The 14586-nt window shown below is 40.8% G+C and overlaps 1 protein-coding gene across 1 annotated transcript; it reads left to right on the forward strand.

Annotated features, from left to right (window-relative positions):
• Positions 1–617: 617 nt before the first annotated feature.
• Positions 618–13533, forward strand: LOC307157370 (deoxyribonuclease-2-beta-like). The gene is made up of 7 exons (XM_079869266.1): positions 618–803; positions 2617–2782; positions 6375–6453; positions 6775–6933; positions 7024–7197; positions 12589–12618; positions 12943–13533. Exons 1-7 carry the CDS (start codon positions 709–711, stop codon positions 13437–13439), a joined length of 1200 nt encoding a protein of 399 aa, XP_079725392.1. The 5' UTR covers positions 618–708; the 3' UTR covers positions 13440–13533.
• The last annotated feature ends 1053 nt before the right edge of the window (positions 13534–14586 follow it).

Here is a 14586-nt window from a genome sequence, read left to right on the forward strand (position 1 = left end):
GAACATGTTTGTCTTATTTTCCATGTTTAAAAAAGAATCATCTCTGTGTTTTTTAGTGATTTAGCAAAGTGACTGTACATCTTTTAAAAAATCATCTTTTAATTTTATAGTTGGATTTTCACATGTATTTGACATAACTAATAACTGAACATACTACCTTACATTCATACGAAAGTAGAGGTTGGGGAGAGTTCTATCACGACCAGGCTCCTCTCCTTAACCTGTCTCTCTTAATTATGCTGTTATAGTTTTAGATAACCGGGGGACTTCCTTCCTTTGACACACTGAACTTCTCTCTCCTCTGTCCATCTGTGTGCATCCATGTCCCAGAAATGCTTGTTATTAACTTAGCTCTGGGGAGTCTATTCCCTGGAGTCCTTATGTTTTTTTTCGCCCAGCATATTTCCTTGGATTAGAGTGGTACCTAAATAATGGTTGCAGCTGTCGCCGTGGTCCTGCTCCACCCTGCTCTGCAGCACCCTGTAACGCCCTGCAGTGCCCTGTTACATCCTGCTACGCCCTGCTATGTCCTGCTACACCCTGTAACGCCCTGCAGTGCCCTGCTATGACATGAAAAATGTAATTGAATTGAATATGATTCATTATTTTCTTTCTTCCAGACAGTGTCCGTAGTCACCACGTCACCAAGCTTCTGCAACTTGGGCCAGAGAACTTCAGATACATTTCACTGCATCTCTATAGGGAGTTATGTGGAGGATTTTCCTGACGGTCAGTCTGCTCTGCTGGAGCGCTGATGGACAAGACGTGACCTGCAGAGACCACAACAACGGAGAAGTGGACTGGTGAGACAGCACAACTACTACTACTACTACTACTACTACTACTACTACTACTTCTCCTACTTTGAAGTAGTTTATTAGGGTCCGAGGACGAAGCTTTGCAATTTGGCATCGTAAAAGTCTTGACATGCTGCTGACCCAATTTCGGAGGAATCTGTTGAATCGGTTTTCAAAAAAGCGTCCATACCTGTAAAGGGCCTAAAATGGCCTGTTGTCACATGACCCATTTGTGAGTATTCAAGTATATTAAGGGTGTCAAAGATGCGGTCAAAGGCAAAAAATAATTAGGGGGCACTATAGAGCAACCATGCCACGCACACGTCAGGCAAAGAAATTTCACAAAAAATGTATATGTTCCTCTAGATGAGAAAAATGTTCCCACCAACAATTGCAATTTTCGCCAGGTCTGACCTGTGTGCACATTTTTGGAACTTTTCAATCATGCCAAGCCCAAATATGTAATTGTTCAGCACAAAAATAATCTTTACAATCAAAGCTGCAAGCAGGGCCGGTTCTAGCCCTTTGGTTGCCCTAGGCGAGATTCAGTTTTGTTTTTTACCTTTTTCTGAATCAATTTATGCTGGAAATATCTTTATCTAAAGGGAAACAGAGATTACAATCCAAATATAAAAACATAATGGAATATATTGCAGTAAGGCTCTCAGGCATTCTGTTTTGCTTTTAACTATTTATTCTCCTTTAGATCGACTTTTCTAATTATATCTGAGTCAGCACACATGTAGCCTAGCATCATTTACTCTTCCCACTTTTGCTTCTTTTGTTGAGGAAATAACCTCCTTAAATGTGCATATTAAAATTATTCACCTGAATGATACATGAATTAACTTTAATGAATTAATAAACCCCTCGACTGTAATATTTCAGATGTGTTTGAGCAAGATTTCTGCTCTTGTTGATGTTCATTTGGGACGCTGGTCTCTGAATGAGACAGTTTAGGGAAGTGGCTATGAAAGGTTGACAAGTAAACGTGTGAATAGACACGTTTTATTTTGCTTGTCATTCATAATTCTATTATTAATGGGAAGTAGACCTAAGGGGGACACGGCACCCCCAACACATCTGACGCCCCAGGCAATCGCCTAGGTCACCTATAGCAATCGCCTAGGTCGCCTATAGCAGTGGTTCCCAAACCTGTCCTGGAGTACCCCCAACACTGCACGTTTTCTTTGTCTCCCTAATCAAACACACCTGATTCAACTCATCAGCTCATTGTCACATGGGTTAATGAGCTAATGAGTTGAATCAGGTGTGTTTGATTAGGGAGACAAAGAAAACGTGCAGTGTTGGGGGTACTCCAGGACAGGTTTGGGAACCACTGGCCTATAGCAATCGCCTAGGTCGCCTATAGCAATCGCCTAGGTCACCTATAGCAGTCGCCTAGGTCGCCTATAGCAATCGCCTAGGTCGCCTATAGCAATCGCCTAGGTCGCCTATAGCAATCGCCTAGGTCGCCTATAGCAATCGCCGGCCTTGGCTGCAAGCAGCGATGAACAGGCCCTTGCACCCCTCGGCATGTCAGGTGTACTAGCGGGACACCAGTCAATTGCAACTACTTTCTGTTTCACCCTGCACTAAACATGCAATATGTGGCTTTATATCAAGTGTGGACCAGACAATATAGATTTCATGTAAATCGGATGATGTTTGCAACATGAGGCTAACTTCCTGTTTCCAGATATATTCAGGGTGTAGAGAGAAGTCTGGTCACTCTGAACATGCATGTGATCGATTACATTAGATTCATGTTTAGTGTTCATGAGTCTCTGTCCTCTCCTCTTCTCATCATCATCATCAGGTACATCATCTACAAGGCACCCAAACTGAATAACATCAGAACGACGGGTTTGGAATATATTTACATTGATTCAAATGGGAAGACCTCTAAAGATCCCAATAAGCACATCAACGCTGATGATGGTGTCCTGGCAAACACCCTGCGGCCCATTTTTACCACATCAATGGTGAGAATCATGTTTAAACTGCAGATCTGTTTGTATTTTGATGAAAATCAAACCATGACTCAAACTGATGGATAGATATGATGGTCTGTACTAATTATAAAAGCATCAACTATCTAGATTTCCTTAAAAGTAATGTGTTGCTGTGTTGAAACTGTTCAACATACTGAAACTGAAACTTCAGAGTTAAAGCTCCAAGCTCCGATGAACGGGCCCTCGTACTCTGCATCTGTCAGGTGTGCCGGCAGCTCACCAGTCGATGCGGCCGTGTATTTCCATGACCGTTGGACATTGCACGCAGAAGTTAGACTTAATTCCCTCCATGGAGTGCATAGCGTTGGAAATCACTAGGGCTGGGCAAGTTAACGTGTTATTATCGCGTTAACTCATTAATTAATTAATGCCGACAATTATTGTATCGCGCAGTAACGCAGGAACAGAAAAGAAAAGAATTGGCGAATGAACAAACTTCAAACATGGAGAAGGGTACGGAACTTGTACATGGCCATTTTCATTTTAAAGTTCTTCCGGACGGCACAGTCGACCAATTTTCTTATCACCGGAGTACTTCCAGTCTGAAATATCACCTAAATGCACTAAATACACACAGTTGATAGCAGCAAATCATTCTACGAAACAAACTACTACTACAACTATGTTAGATGCAGTGTGTGGGAGAAGTATAGATAAACAAAGGAAAGAGAAGCTAACAAACGCCATAGCAAAGTGGATAGCTACAGACGTGCAGGCCCATTAGTGATATGGAGAATCACAAGAAATTATGGCAGGTATGAGATTCCCTCAAGACGCACCATCACAAAGAAGAAGAAAGAAATTGCCTGTTTTAATGTTATGATTGTGGCTCAGGAGTTTGTGGGCAGTTTTTTTTTATATATATATATTTTTTTTAATTATATATATAACAAACAGGATAACATGAATGCCCTGGCAGTGGCAATAAGCTTTCATTTTGTATTTGCTTTTATTACATTGTTTAAGTTGAGATTTACACTAAATATTTTATTTAACTGCTGCTGTATAAACAAAATGTTGATGTTAAGTGTTTGCAGAACAAATGTTATGGCACTTTAGTTCATACGGAAGAACATTTAAAATACAATTGCGCTATACACTACTTTTGAATTATTATTGGATTTTGCGTGTAACAATGCGATTAATCATGATTAATCGTGATTAAAACTTTTAATCGTTGCCCAGCCCTAGAAATTACATATTTCAAATTGTGCACCACTTCCTGTTTCCATTATGTGGCATCAGGGCTAACTTCCTGTTTCTAGTAGGGGGCGCTATGACTATAACTATTATTGACTTGTAGATGTCCTCAGGCCATGTCTCTAAAAGCATTAATAATTTGGGGCAGATTGGACCATGTATAGTTTAGTTACAAACCCCTACCTGACACATTGACACGCCCACACCTTACTGTTCCCCTCTTTGGATTGGCTACATACTAGGGATGTAAATCCCACGTTTTATCACAATACAATATATCTATTATTTGGACAACAATACATTTACTGATAGCACAAGTCTATCCAGATTGATGCAGTGAAACGCTGCCGGTGTTGCACCGGACTAAAACAATGCATGTTGGCCCACCTATCTACAGCTAGGGGAGACCGTGATAAGCCCTATTTCACCTATCTACAGCTAGGGGAGACCGTGAGAAGACCTATTTCACCTATCTACAGCTAGGGGAGACCGTGAGAAGACCTATTTCACCTATCTACAGCTAGGGGAGACCGTGATAAGCCCTATTTCACCTATCTACAGCTAGGGGAGACCGTGATAAGCCCTATTTCACCTATCTACAGCTAGGGGAGACCGTGAGAAGACCTATTTCACCTATCTACAGCTAGGGGAGACCGTGAGAAGACCTATTTCACCTATCTACAGCTAGGGGAGACAGTGATAAGCCCTATTTCACCTATCTACAGCTAGGGGAGACCGTGAGAAGACCTATTTCACCTATCTACAGCTAGGGGAGACCGTGATAAGCCCTATTTCACCTATCTACAGCCAGGGTAGACCGTGATAAGCCCTATTTCACCTATCTACAGCTAGGGGAGACCGTGATAAGCCCTGTTTCACCTATCTACAGCCAGGGGAGACCGTGATAAGCCCTATTTCACCTATCTACAGCCAGGGTAGACCGTGAAAAGCCCTATTTCACCTATCTACAGCCAGGGTAGACCGTGATAAGCCCTATTTCACCTATCTACAGCCAGGGTAGACTGTGATAAGCCCTATTTCACCTATCTACAGCTAGGGGAGACCGTGATAAGCCCTGTTTCACCTATCTACAGCCAAGGGAGACCGTGAGAAGACCTATTTCACCTATCTACAGCTAGGAGAGACCGTGATAAGCCCTGTTTCACCTATCTACAGCTAGGGGAGACCGTGAGAAGACCTATTTCACCTATCTACAGCTAGGGGAGACTGTGAGAAGACCTATTTCACCTATCTACAGCTAGGGGAGACCGTGATAAGCCCTGTTTCACCTATCTACAGCCAGGGGAGACCGTGAAAAGACCTATTTCACCTATCTACAGCTAGGGGAGACCGTGATAAGCCCTATTTCACCTATCTACAGCTAGGGGAGAATGTGATAAGCCCTATTTTACCTATCTACAGCTAGGGGAGACCGTGATAAGACCTATTTCACCTATCTACAGCCAGGGTAGACCGTGATAAGACCTATTTCACCTATCTACAGCTAGGGGAGACCGTGATAATACCTATTTCACCTATCTACAGCTAGGGGAGACCATGATAAGCCCTGTTTCACCTATCTAGAGCTAGGGATACCGTGATAAGCCCTGTTTCACCTATCTACAGCTAGGGGAGACCGTGATAAGCCCTATTTCACCTATCTACAGCTAGGGGAGAATGTGATAAGCCCTATTTTACCTATCTACAGCTAGGGGAGACCGTGATAAGACCTATTTCACCTATCTACAGCCAGGGTAGACCGTGATAAGACCTATTTCACCTATCTACAGCTAGGGGAGACCGTGATAATACCTATTTCACCTATCTACAGCTAGGGGAGACCATGATAAGCCCTGTTTCACCTATCTAGAGCTAGGGATACCGTGATAAGCCCTGTTTCACCTATCTACAGCTAGGGGAGACCGTGATAAGCCCTATTTCACCTATCTACAGCTAGGGGAGAATGTGATAAGCCCTATTTTACCTATCTACAGCTAGGGGAGACCGTGATAAGACCTATTTCACCTATCTACAGCCAGGGTAGACCGTGATAAGACCTATTTCACCTATCTACATCTAGGGGAGACCATGATAAGCCCTGTTTCACCTATCTACAGCTAGGGGAGACCATGATAAGCCCTGTTTCACCTATCTAGAGCTAGGGATACCGTGATAAGCCCTGTTTCACCTATCTACAGCTAGGGGAGACCGTGATAAGCCCTGTTTCACCTATCTACAGCCAGGGGAGACCATGATAAGCCCTGTTTCAACAAACGGTGGCGTATGCCTTTAACTATGTACATCCTAATCATTAAATCATTGTTTTTGACACTTTCTTCTCTTCATTCTGCATCATTTACAGCCAGCAGACTTTGGATTCATCAGCTACAGCGATCAACCTCCAGGAAAAAATGCTCCGCAAAAGTCTGGCCACAGTAAAGGTGAGTAGAGAAAGCATCTCTCTGAACCTCCGTCATGTTTTCATCACAGAGGACAGAGTCTGCTCAGTGTGAATAGAACTTTAATTCCCAGTTTGTGCATCCTTGATTCCTCTCCTCGATTCCTCTCCTTGCGTCGCCCACAGGAGATTCAAGCTGAGGAAGTAATATCTACTGATGCATTCAAGTGAACTAAATCAATAAGCAGTGCAACTGATCTAGTCTATTATCTGTTAGTTCATAATATTAAAAACAGTCAGGAAATCACATTTTAGGACTTTAAACATCAGTCTATAGTTCTGTGTCTATCTGTTGATGTTTCAGGAGTTGTGATGATGAATAAGGACACAGGAGTCTGGCTCTTACACAGCACACCACAATTCCCTTTCAAAAGAGATAATAACTTCTGGCCATCCACCGGAACTGCAAATGCTCAGACGTTTATCTGTGTAACATTCAAGTACAACGAGTTCAAAAAGATAGGTAATATTCTCAGTTAAATCTTCATAATCTTCATCTCTTAGTGGTTGATTTGAATATGATGTTAATGTTGTCTTTTTGTACTATTTGAAGGTCAACACCTGCTGAACATCTCAGCTTTCCCATTTGATGATCATATTCCAGCTGACTTCCATGAAGAGCTTATCAATGTTACAAAGAATAACACAACACCAGGAGCGAGAATCCACGAGCTGACATCAGCACGAGGAACACTGTTTCGTAGCATTGCTAAGAAACTGTATAAAGGTGAGATATCTGCATGATGGTTTGAATCAGATTAAGAACCATTTTTACTGTGGAAATCAAATGAAAAGGAGAGATTGGGTTGTCTCCAGGAATTTAACTGGTTTAGAGTGGCAAGGTGTGGGGTTGGTGTTCCCGTTAAAGAACACAGATACAGACGTCCTGTTTGGTTGATTTATTTAGCTGTGGTCTGTAATAATACAAAGTAACAATCACTACAGCAAACACCATACGTAACACAAATACATATACACAAACATAATAAGGTAACTAAGGTAGCGAAGGACTGTATTCGGTACTCAAGTATATCACAGGAATCATATAACGTACGCAAATCACCTCACATGATGCATGCAGACAGCGTGAATTCACAGCGGGTATAAGTTAGCAGCAGGTTTGATATTTGCAGGATATTCGTTTTCGACTTACCCCCAATTCAGTTTCTTCAATAAAAGTCCACTACATTACGAGTGTTAAGGACAGTTTAGGACACTGTATCAAAAAACAAATCACAATGGTATTTCTCGTTGCAACCGATTTACGAGCGAAAACAGCACTTCAATCAACGTTCCGGCTGTTGGCAGAGTTAGGGACCGTCTACAAATTACATTGCTCAGGCTGGTGACATAGACTAGGCCTACTGGGATTCTTTCAGGAAAGAAATCACCAAAATTCTATAAAAAGACATTTTCTCATTCTGATTGCTGTAGTAGTTGCCAATGGCAGGCTACTACTTACTACAGGTCATATTTTTCGAATATCAAACCTTCTGCTAACTTATACCCACTGTGAATTTTAGCTTTAACAACGCTAATAACTACAACAGAGATAGCATTAACTTATGCACATCTAAACAGTACACGTTAGCATCCAGTCAGACAGTATAATGTCGTTAATCTCACCTTATGTCATTTACACACAGCAATAAACAGGGAAGTAGAGGTGAATGTTGAGAAAGGCAAAGGAGATGTATATCCACTGGAGAACTAGCATAACAGCACAGAGTTTTCACCATAGACAGTAAAAGAAGTGGACCAGCAGAGCCCGTGTCTCTAGACGGAGACCAGTGAAGGATATTAGAAGTCTCTTTCCCGGTGCTGGCTGAGCGTTACTGAGCAGCCTCCAACTGAGCTTGAAGACGTAGATGTGACGTGAGCAACCTGTCTGAAAGTTGGAAGTCTTCTGGTAGCTGTGCCAAGAGAAATCTCAATCATTCCCAATCTTACAGAGACGGAGAGCGTAGGTATATGTAAGGAGATAACATAGGCACGGGCTAATTATTGATCACTAACATGCTAGTTAACATTAGTAATTAAACTAAACAGCTAATGTAAGTCCAAACTGCCTGTGAGCTTCTCCTGTACTATACGGTAATTCCTCTACTGTGTGACAGTAAGTCTCGTGGTTATGACCCAATCGTTAGCCTATTTTTATAAAAGTGTCTGCTACGGAGCCATAACGTGAGGTACAAGGTAATGGAGCCTTTTATACATTGTCGTGTTTCTTTAGAAATAAACAACGGACAAATAGAGTCTTTAAACGCTTCAGATGTAAAGTTATTCTCTGTCAAAGTGACGCCAAAATGAATGGCAGTCAATGGGATGCTAACGGGAGGTGATGGCTTGCAGGGCCGGTTCTAGCCCTTAAGTTGCCCTAGGCGAGATTGAGTTTTGTGCTATGGTACGTTCAAGAGCGTAGGATGTATAGAAACTTACAGAGAACTGGCTATTACTGAATGGAACTTATCCCAATAAACAATTTAACAATACATTAACAATGTGGGCTTTCTAACATCAAATGTTATGTGAAATGATTGAGAGAAGCTTCTACTGTAGTTTTAGATCAGCGGTGGGTGGTGAAGTACATTTATCATAATTCATTACAGCATGTGACTTGTTAGAACTGGTTAAATTTAAATGTCTGTAGCTGCTGAAGCTCACTGACTTCATGCTTCAACAGTCTTCAGAAAGGTTCCTGTCAAAGTGTCAGAGACTCTTCCCCTCAAATGAAAAAGAGTTTTTAGTTTATATAACTGTCTGGCTGATAGCTGACTCTCGTTAACAGATTATCAACTGACAAGCAGTCTCAGTTCACTCATCCAGGAGGCTCGGACATACTTTCTGTGTTCCATGGAAAGCCACGATGTTACGTGCATTGTCGTGGACACACACAGACACTTTTCTGAAACCGCTTGTACGAATAGCAGAAAAAAACTGCTTAAAACGCAACTTGCTAGTGCAAAGTTAGTATTAGCAAATTGACTAGCAGGTACAAATATTTCTTTGACAATGCAAAAAGAAATGTAATAACCTTTTTATTTTTGTTTTAATAATATTGTTTAAAACATAGATATAGAACAATAGATATGACATGTAATTCTGACTTTCCATTCCAGGATGGAACCACTTGGCGGCCATCTTACTGGGGTTAAGTTTTAGAATTGCTTCCATTGGAACCAATGGGGAAAGAGGCTCATGTTGTCTTCATAATCCTTATATTTTTCTACCAATACATCAATAGTGGTTTTAATTCAAAGTAATGACTATAAGACAACTCTGCCTTTCTAGAACGAAACAAAAAATAGAGATTTGGGTGGAATTTTGATTGATATAGCTCCAAGAGAACAAGCAAGAAATTGAAGATAATCTCATAATTTTGCATTTATATTGCAGGTAAAAAAAAGTATTTTTTCAATTTTGCCTGAACTTAATATGTAAAAAGTGTCTTTGTTATTCTGAATGGCTAATATACATTAAACAATATTTTTTTAATGTAGAAATCCTAAATAGATTCAGTATTATGGCCTATAGAGGTAGTTACGACAAGACACATGAGAGAAACATCCAACTGTAATTTATTAATACATTTATTTATGTCATAAATTGTGCAAAATATATTTTTATCTCACACAAGCACACTCACATACACAAACTACATACATACACATTTTTGTGAGTTTTTGATCATCCTATTGGCCCTTAAATAGGATGGTATTGTTCAGTTTGTTCCTCAGACTGTTTTTTAAGAGTAAAATGTTTATATAATCAGAGAATAATCTTTTTTGGGCTACCTCAGGTTTTTTGTCTACATGTAAATGTGTGTGTGTGCATATTATAGGCCTATAGCCTATTTTTCAATAGCTTATTTTCACATATAAATATTTAAAGACTGGATTCCATTGAATTACTACTTCCTGTTTTGGCGGGTTTTTTTCTTACTGTCAACTGGCATGAAGTTTGTTTTGGCGATGAACGGAGTAGTTGAGGAGCCTTGCTAGCTTCAATGAGTTTTTGTTGATAAAGGCTATAATGACTTCACCAGAACTGCTGACTTGTCGCAATTGTCTTTTTTATTGCGCTAACGTTATGAAAAATTACATTTACGATAGCTAGTAATGCGAAGACTTTGCTGCTGAAGTAGGAATCATTTCTGGATTGACGTTACTTTACCTCATCAAGACATGGATTATTAAGTTTTAATTTGCTTTGCTGAAAGGAGAGTCGTGTAAAGGCATGATGTAAGCTGACAACAATAGCTGTTAATATATGATGACTGACAGCATGATTCAACATGGCTAATGTTTGGGGAGCTAACGTTAGCTGATGAAAATGTAAGGTTAAGTGTTACTGGTCGGTCGGTTAGTAGCTTGATGTGGCTAATGTTGATTTGTGTAACGTAACTTTACTCTGTGTGTAACGTTACATTTTAACGTACTGTTAGCTTGCTGGATTTGTCTTGAGGTATTATAAAATGAGATTTAGGAGTAAAGAAGAGTACTTGTCGTTAACTTTAAGTTAACTGAAAACTTAACACAGATTGAGTGAAATCAGCCGCATAGCAGTCAATTTAGGGTAATATTAACAACGTGTTAAAAACAATTGTTATAACGTTAACGTTACTTAACGTCCTATTTGAGGTAAAAAATCAATCAACTAAAATGATGTTTGCTGTTCATAAATGCTGTTAAGAGCTAGCTAGCAATCACCAATAACTGACATCTCAGCCGGTCCATTAACGGTTGCTAGGCAACGTTACTAGCTAGCTAGTTCGTTCACCAACTTTTCTGTATTTATAGTTAAAAAAAGAAGAGAAAATACTCTATCTACTCCTACTGACATGTGGAAAGTGATGCCAGTCTCCTGGGTCTCTTCGGTCCTTCTTGTAAAGCAGTTAGGTGCTGCACAGCTGATAAGCATACTTGCTGCCTATAGGTGCCAATTGTAAACAGTACTAGTAAGATGGCGGCCAGTTAGTCCCATTAGTTATGACGTCATGTCATATCTATTGTTCTATATCTATGGTTTAAAGACCCTGGTCCTACCAGACTCTGGTCCATTAGCCTGGTCCTACCAGACTCTGGTATACTAGCCTGGTCCTACCAGACTCTGGTCCATCAGCCTGGTCCTACCAGACTCTGGTCCATTTCATTTGTCCAGAGAGTCTGACCTCTCTCCATTGACAAGTGTTAACTTCCTTGAAGGCAGGTACTCTGCTGAACTTTAAAATTATTGGATCTGCCCAGAGCCACTCTGGATCTGCCGTAACCAATCGCTAACGTTTGGTTGTGACGTCGGCTTAGCATCGCTAGCGTTAGCCTTAACCAACTCCTTCACCACTAACGGAGCGAGCTGGAAAATCAAACTGTTCCCGAACCCCGTGGGGAGGAGGGCCACGACATCATGGCCACCAACACAACTTGGCAAAGGTTGTTCTTGCTCGAGCTTTAACTTCTGGATATTCACAACGGACCGAATGGCTTGGCTCGCATCTTTCTCCGCCGCCACTACGGAATTACAAACTAGAGCATGATCTCAACGCCATCGCTCTCAGCAACTCCTTCTGTTCGTTGATTGGACAATAAAGATTTGGCCGGAGAAAACCCGCAAATATTTCACAAACCCAGACGGAGTACTGAAAGTGGTGAATGAAAGAAATGAAAATTGAACGGAAGTACGAAGGAGGGCGGAGCCAGGCTAGTGTTTTAATGATTTAACTGACAGAATTAATCGGTCAAAAATCCTTTTGTCAGTTAACAGTTTAACGGTTAGATCGTTAACTACCCAAATCTGTGGCTTTGTCTGTACATGTCAGGGACACTATCGACTGTTAACACAGCTGCCTCAGATATAAAGAGGATTACACCTGCGTGTCTCTACAACGTGTAACGTTTCAATTATTATTAGACTGTTAATTATTAGATCTTGGTAGAAGCATGCTGAATGCTGATTGGCTCACTGATGCAGATGAGATTCACTCCTTAGGTATTGAAATTTGGTATTGAATGACAAGGTATTTTTCAGCACTCTATGCTAAGGAGGCAATTCATTCGGTGCCTAAAAAAGTATTGAATTTGGTACCCAACCCTAACACAAACTATTTTACTGTTTGTTTCAGAAGAAGAAAGGCCACAACAAGGAATATACGGTAAAAATATATACTAAATGTGTTTTAAACCTATAAACAATTGGAGCTAAATTACACAAATTTAGTTTCCAAATTTGAAATAATCTTTTGGTTTCCATTTCCTCAAACTGAACACTAATCTGCAGAATGTATAAAAAAACGTCACCAATGTAAAGATGAACTTTTAAGTCCAAGTGGAAAAGATTTATTGATTTCTTTATAATCAAAGCATGTAAAAGGTGGAGTATGTTGTGTAATATTGTCCGTATTTTACCAGATGGGAGTGAGAACCTGTTGATCTGTGATAGTGTCTGTACCATGACTCATGTGTTGTTGTTCTTGCAGATGGAGATCTTTACCTCACTATTGCAGAAACATACAACACTGATGTGAGAGTCCAGACCTGGGGCCGCCAGTGTGGCCGTGAAGGTTCCTACTGTGTACAAAATCAACATCAAGTGATCAATATTGCATCTGTAAAAGCTGATCTGGGTAACGGGGAGGTTAAGTGGACGGCTGGTAATGATCATTCCAAGTGGTGTGTAGCTAAAGATAATAATAATCATTTGATCTGTATCGCTGATGTAAACAGAGCACTCAGTCAGTACACAAGGCCGGGGGGCGGACTGTGCTTTGTCCATCAACAGGTGAGTGAACTATTTAAAGGTCTTATTGATCAAATTGAGGATTGCTCCAGTAAGCTCCCCCATGTCTCGGACCCGGACTGTGACCCTGATGCTGGATCATTGAGTGGAGGGATAAATAAGCCTCTCCCTATGAGTCCAGTTTTGTTTGGGCCTTTGTGTGCTTTGATTCATCATTTTCAAATGGTTATAAATTGACATATATTTCTGAATCCATAGTTTAATACAAACGAGGGAGGCAGAAATATCAATGATTTAAAGAATTCTAATCGCTACCAACTGTCACTGTTAATTGAATGTGATAAGTTAGTAATGACAAACTGATTACAAAAGTAAACATATACATATTGTATACACGGAGGAGTTGGAGAACCAGGGTGAATTTGGGTAGAGCTTGGTACAGTTTGAAAATATTCAATAACAAAATGGTGAATCCAGTTCCTTTTTGACACAAATTTAGAAAAAAATCCAATTTACCAAAAAGAAATAACTTTACGGTACAGTTAACCCTTTTGTTGTCCTCCTGGCTAATGCTGCGTTCACACCAAACGCGAAAATGCGTCTGGCGCGAGTGATTTCAATGTTAAGTCAATGGTAAGACGCGTTTATGCGCGTCTGGAGGTCTTGCGGCGCGAATGAGGCGTTTAGCGCGGCGCGGTAGACGCGAATTCGCCTCATTCGCGCGTCTAGTTCGCGCGAATGACGCGAATTGAGCGTCTGGCGCGTTTCGCGCGTCAAGCGCGAATTGTGCTTTTTGTGCATCACGCGTTTGACGCGAATTCGCGTCTGCCGCCCGAGTTGAAAAATCTGAACTTCTGCGTCAATTCGCGCCGCGTTAACCAATCAGGAGCCTGCCTGATTGCTACTGTCACGTGGTGAACTGACAGTTTATAATGTTATTTTATGTTTGGCCTCAATAAATTTTGTAATATGACTAAAATGCACAACAAAGCAAATAATCTTTCACATAAAAACTCGATTTCAATATATGAGAGATACTCATTTTGTATTGAATGCTATTTATTCCATATTCTAGATTATATGAAACTTTATTAATCTAATGTAAAGACAATAAACACAATATAAAAACTTTTCAAAAAATCACAGGACAGGTTTCACTTTTGGAGGCTGGCTCCATTTATTATCAAAACAAAAATAATGACAGATTAGGTGCGTGAGAGGGTGAACCTCGCACCGGGCTGTACAGCGCGGGCTCGTCATGCAGAGACCACTCGAGGCCGAGGCTTTATACGGCCTACGCTGTCCTCGTCAGCGTCCTCACCGTTAGGTCCACCAAACCTACCTCCTGAAGCAAATTGTGAAACTCCTGAAACCCTCCGGAGGG

Source organism: Squalius cephalus (assembly GCF_949319135.1).
Source record: "Squalius cephalus genome assembly, chromosome: 4".
Taxonomy (NCBI): Eukaryota; Metazoa; Chordata; class Actinopteri; order Cypriniformes; family Leuciscidae; genus Squalius; species Squalius cephalus.